We start from the raw sequence: 3,391 nt of genomic DNA on the forward strand, positions 1-3,391 counted from the left end.
ACGAGTCGCCGTCGCTGGTGCCATGCCCCCAGCTACCACGTAATCGCACAAGTCGCTCCGTGCTATTAACGCGTCGCTCATCGGTTGCCCGGAGATCCGGGATTCGGCAGCAGTCGACGCGCCTTAGGAATATACAGCACGTGGTGTGCCATATACCCCGCTCGTATTGGGCACCTTTCACGCACGAGCACGCCGCGCTCGCCTCGCGAAACGCTACCCTGTTCAGTACTACCGGCTGCATCCGTTACCCAGCTGATAGGACCTGGGATTGGGCAGCAGCCCAGCAGTTTTATGGGTAAAGGGCACAGGGTGCACCGTTTACCCGCGCTTGCTTGAATTTCTTCACGTTGACATTCAGAGCACTGGGCAGAAATCACATTGCGTCAACACCCGCGAGGGCTATCGCGCTCGTGATGGGCAGCTAGAGCGGGTAAAACTGAATCGAAAAGTCTTACTGTTTTTAAGTATTTCAATAATTAATAAGAAAATAATTAATAAAGATACGCGAATCCAGATGCGTTTGTGCGACTCGACGAGAAGGAGCACTCCAATGTTTACGTTGCTAGGCCGCGACGAGACATCGGGAGGAATGTTTATAACAAAAATTATTAACTATACATGAGTGACACTCATTGTCATTATTGTTTATAAAGCACTCCTCTCTCATAATATTTCGCTATGCACATAGTAACGTAAACGTTGGGCTGCTCCTTCTCGTCAAATCATGTGGATGCACACTGATTAATTCTCTTATTTTTATTAATTAATTTTTCATTAATTATTGAGAAACTTACAGTACGATAAAGGACGTTTAATTTGATTCAGTTTAATTCGCTCTTCCGGTCCACGAGAAGTGGTCCGCTTATTACCTAACACCCTATATATACATGTTATATAATTTATATAATTGTAAATTTAAATTTATTATATATAAATAAAAATCATTAAAAATGCTAAAAAGATAGAGAAAATTACTTAAGTCATAATAATTAATCTCATATACTATTGTGTATAAGATTTAGATTATGCCTAGTACCTACATTTTCAACTATTTATATATTATAAAATATGCTTCTGCATAGCATAGAAATATATATATTGCTTTTAAAAGTATAAAATAAATAAATAATTAAAATCTTGCAACTGCAGCAAAAAGATTAAGTAAACAAAAATTATAATAAAATAAAAAAAATAAAAACTTAAAAATTAATTAGTAAAAAAACAGATTAAAAAAACAAAATTAAAAACTTAAAAAATTTAATAAAAACAAAAATTATTAATAAAAAACAAAATACAAAAAACAAGAACTTAGAAATAATAATAAAAAAATTAAACAATAAAAAAATTGTTTAAAAAAAAGACTCCCAACTGCTGCCTAAACCAGGTTAAATTAAATGCAAAAAATAACAATTAATAAATAAAAACACTTATAAAAAAAAAATTAAAAACTTCTTTTCTTTGTCAGTGAAATTTAATAAGCGGTATTATTTGACCAAACTGACGCTTCACATTAATTCAATCCTCGACGTTTCGACACTCGTTTTGTGTCTTTATCCAGAGTACGAAGTCATGTTACATAATAATATATCGCAACGAGGAACAAAAGGCGTAGGAACGGAAAATATATACCTATCTCATATTAGTCGCACGTGAATTTCTTGCAGTTTATCACTTTGTCAGATTTCGATGTTGTCTAATTATTAAAATGAAAGAGCCGCGATCCATCCTGAATTAACAATGCGATGTAGCACAGGGTTAAGAGGTAACCGGAACGGAGACATGTGAGAGCAGTCGTTCCAAGTCAGAGGACGGCATCGAACTACTTAAAAATACAGAATACAAGAGTGGGTCGCAGAAGAAAAACAAACAAAGAGAGAAATGTTATGTAGCACTTATAATTCGGTCATATAGCGGATTAAGATTCTCGGTGTCTTTTTGGAGATTGATCGTATTGTTATGTTTTTTTATATAAAACATCTCCGCTATCTCTCTCTTTCTCACATTTTTTTCCCTATGCAAAACTTCGGCAGTGGACCATTTGAAATCGTGCCCATGCATCAATCGGTGTTTGTTGACTACGGAGCGCCTGCTCTCATCTTTTTTAATGTCACTCAGATGCTCCTTCACACGAGTTTCCAAGTGTGTTAATGTTTGTCCTATGTAGGACGTATTACAATCGTTGCAGTCGATATACACCACACCTGTTTCCTTCATGTTGTCCAGTTTGTCCTTGCCACGCCTTATAATTGAGTCGAGTTTTTTAGGAATCGTGTGAAGGACCTCTAAGCCACATCGATTCACAGTATGGCAAATATTCTCGCTTAAACCCTTAACGTAAGGAAACACTATAGTCATTGAGAACCCCGGCGATAATCAAATCTTCAATATCGATTCATCTCTACTGGAAAGCGCGACGAACAATTCACTGCATCAGAAGACAACTCTCGTTGATCGTGAAACTGCTTCAAAAAGTACATCCATGTTTATGGAATGATTTTCTATAGCGCCCGTTGATTTTTATTCAAACGTGAAATCTTTTTTTGTATAGATGAAGATGAAAGGACATTGCAGAGACATTCCACACTCCAATCCACACTCGATGAACCGATGGATCTTCCGTGCCATCTTGACAGCGATCACAACCTCTGCGCTGGGACGGCGAATAGCGACTTGGAGTTCATCGCACAACAGTCGATGGCGTCAGGGCCACAAGCTGTGGATCTCGAAAATGATCTTTCAATAGGTACTACATATGCACATACTGAATGCATAATTCAAAACAATTATGCAACTTTTCTTTAGAATGCATATAAACCATGCATATTTCAGGGGAAAGAAGAGTATCGCGACAGACTCCTAATTCTGACGTTCTCGTGGGAGCATCAGAATATGCCGGACAAAGCAGTTCACAGGCATGCGAAATGATACCGCCTACGACGAGCGGTCACTGTATGCCTCAGAATGTTCCCGTCCCATTTCAAAAAGCCCTTTTCTGGCCATTGCCAACCGAGAAAGATGACAAGAAACGACGCAAAAAAGAAAAAATTCCGACCGTTGTGACTTCTCAAGAGTGGCAGGCATATCATGCTGCGAAAGCATTAGAAAAAATTAAGAAGAACAATGATATCGAAGAAAGAAAGAGAAATCGCGAATTAGCTAGTATTAACAAAAAAAGAGAAGCTGAAGAGAAGAAAAAAAAAGACTCGAAGCTGCTGAAGAAAAGAAACGTATCATCGAAGCTGAAAAAGAAAGAAAACGCTTGGAACGAGAAGAAAAAGCGAGGAAAAGGCAAAGAGCAGTTAAAAAAAAGAAAAGTCAAAGTAAAAAAAGTTAGTTAATATAACTATCCCAGCAAACGCAAAAGGATTAAAAAATATTAAAATTTTTTAAT

The 3,391-nt window shown here is 37.3% G+C and overlaps 1 protein-coding gene across 1 annotated transcript; it reads left to right on the plus strand.

Moving 5' to 3' along the window:
• Positions 1-2,064: 2,064 nt before the first annotated feature.
• Positions 2,065-3,329, plus strand: LOC112462815 (stress response protein NST1-like; the record flags this gene model as incomplete). The annotated part of the gene is made up of 3 exons (XM_025028850.1): positions 2,065-2,471; positions 2,549-2,743; positions 2,830-3,329. Coding segments are annotated over exons 2-3 (636 nt in total), but the record flags the coding sequence as incomplete, so codon positions are not given.
• Positions 3,330-3,391: the final 62 nt, after the last annotated feature.

This window comes from Temnothorax curvispinosus, unplaced genomic scaffold, assembly GCF_003070985.1.
Source record: "Temnothorax curvispinosus isolate PA1 unplaced genomic scaffold, ASM307098v1 QBEX01012788.1, whole genome shotgun sequence".
Lineage (NCBI taxonomy): Eukaryota > Metazoa > Arthropoda > Insecta > Hymenoptera > Formicidae > Temnothorax > Temnothorax curvispinosus.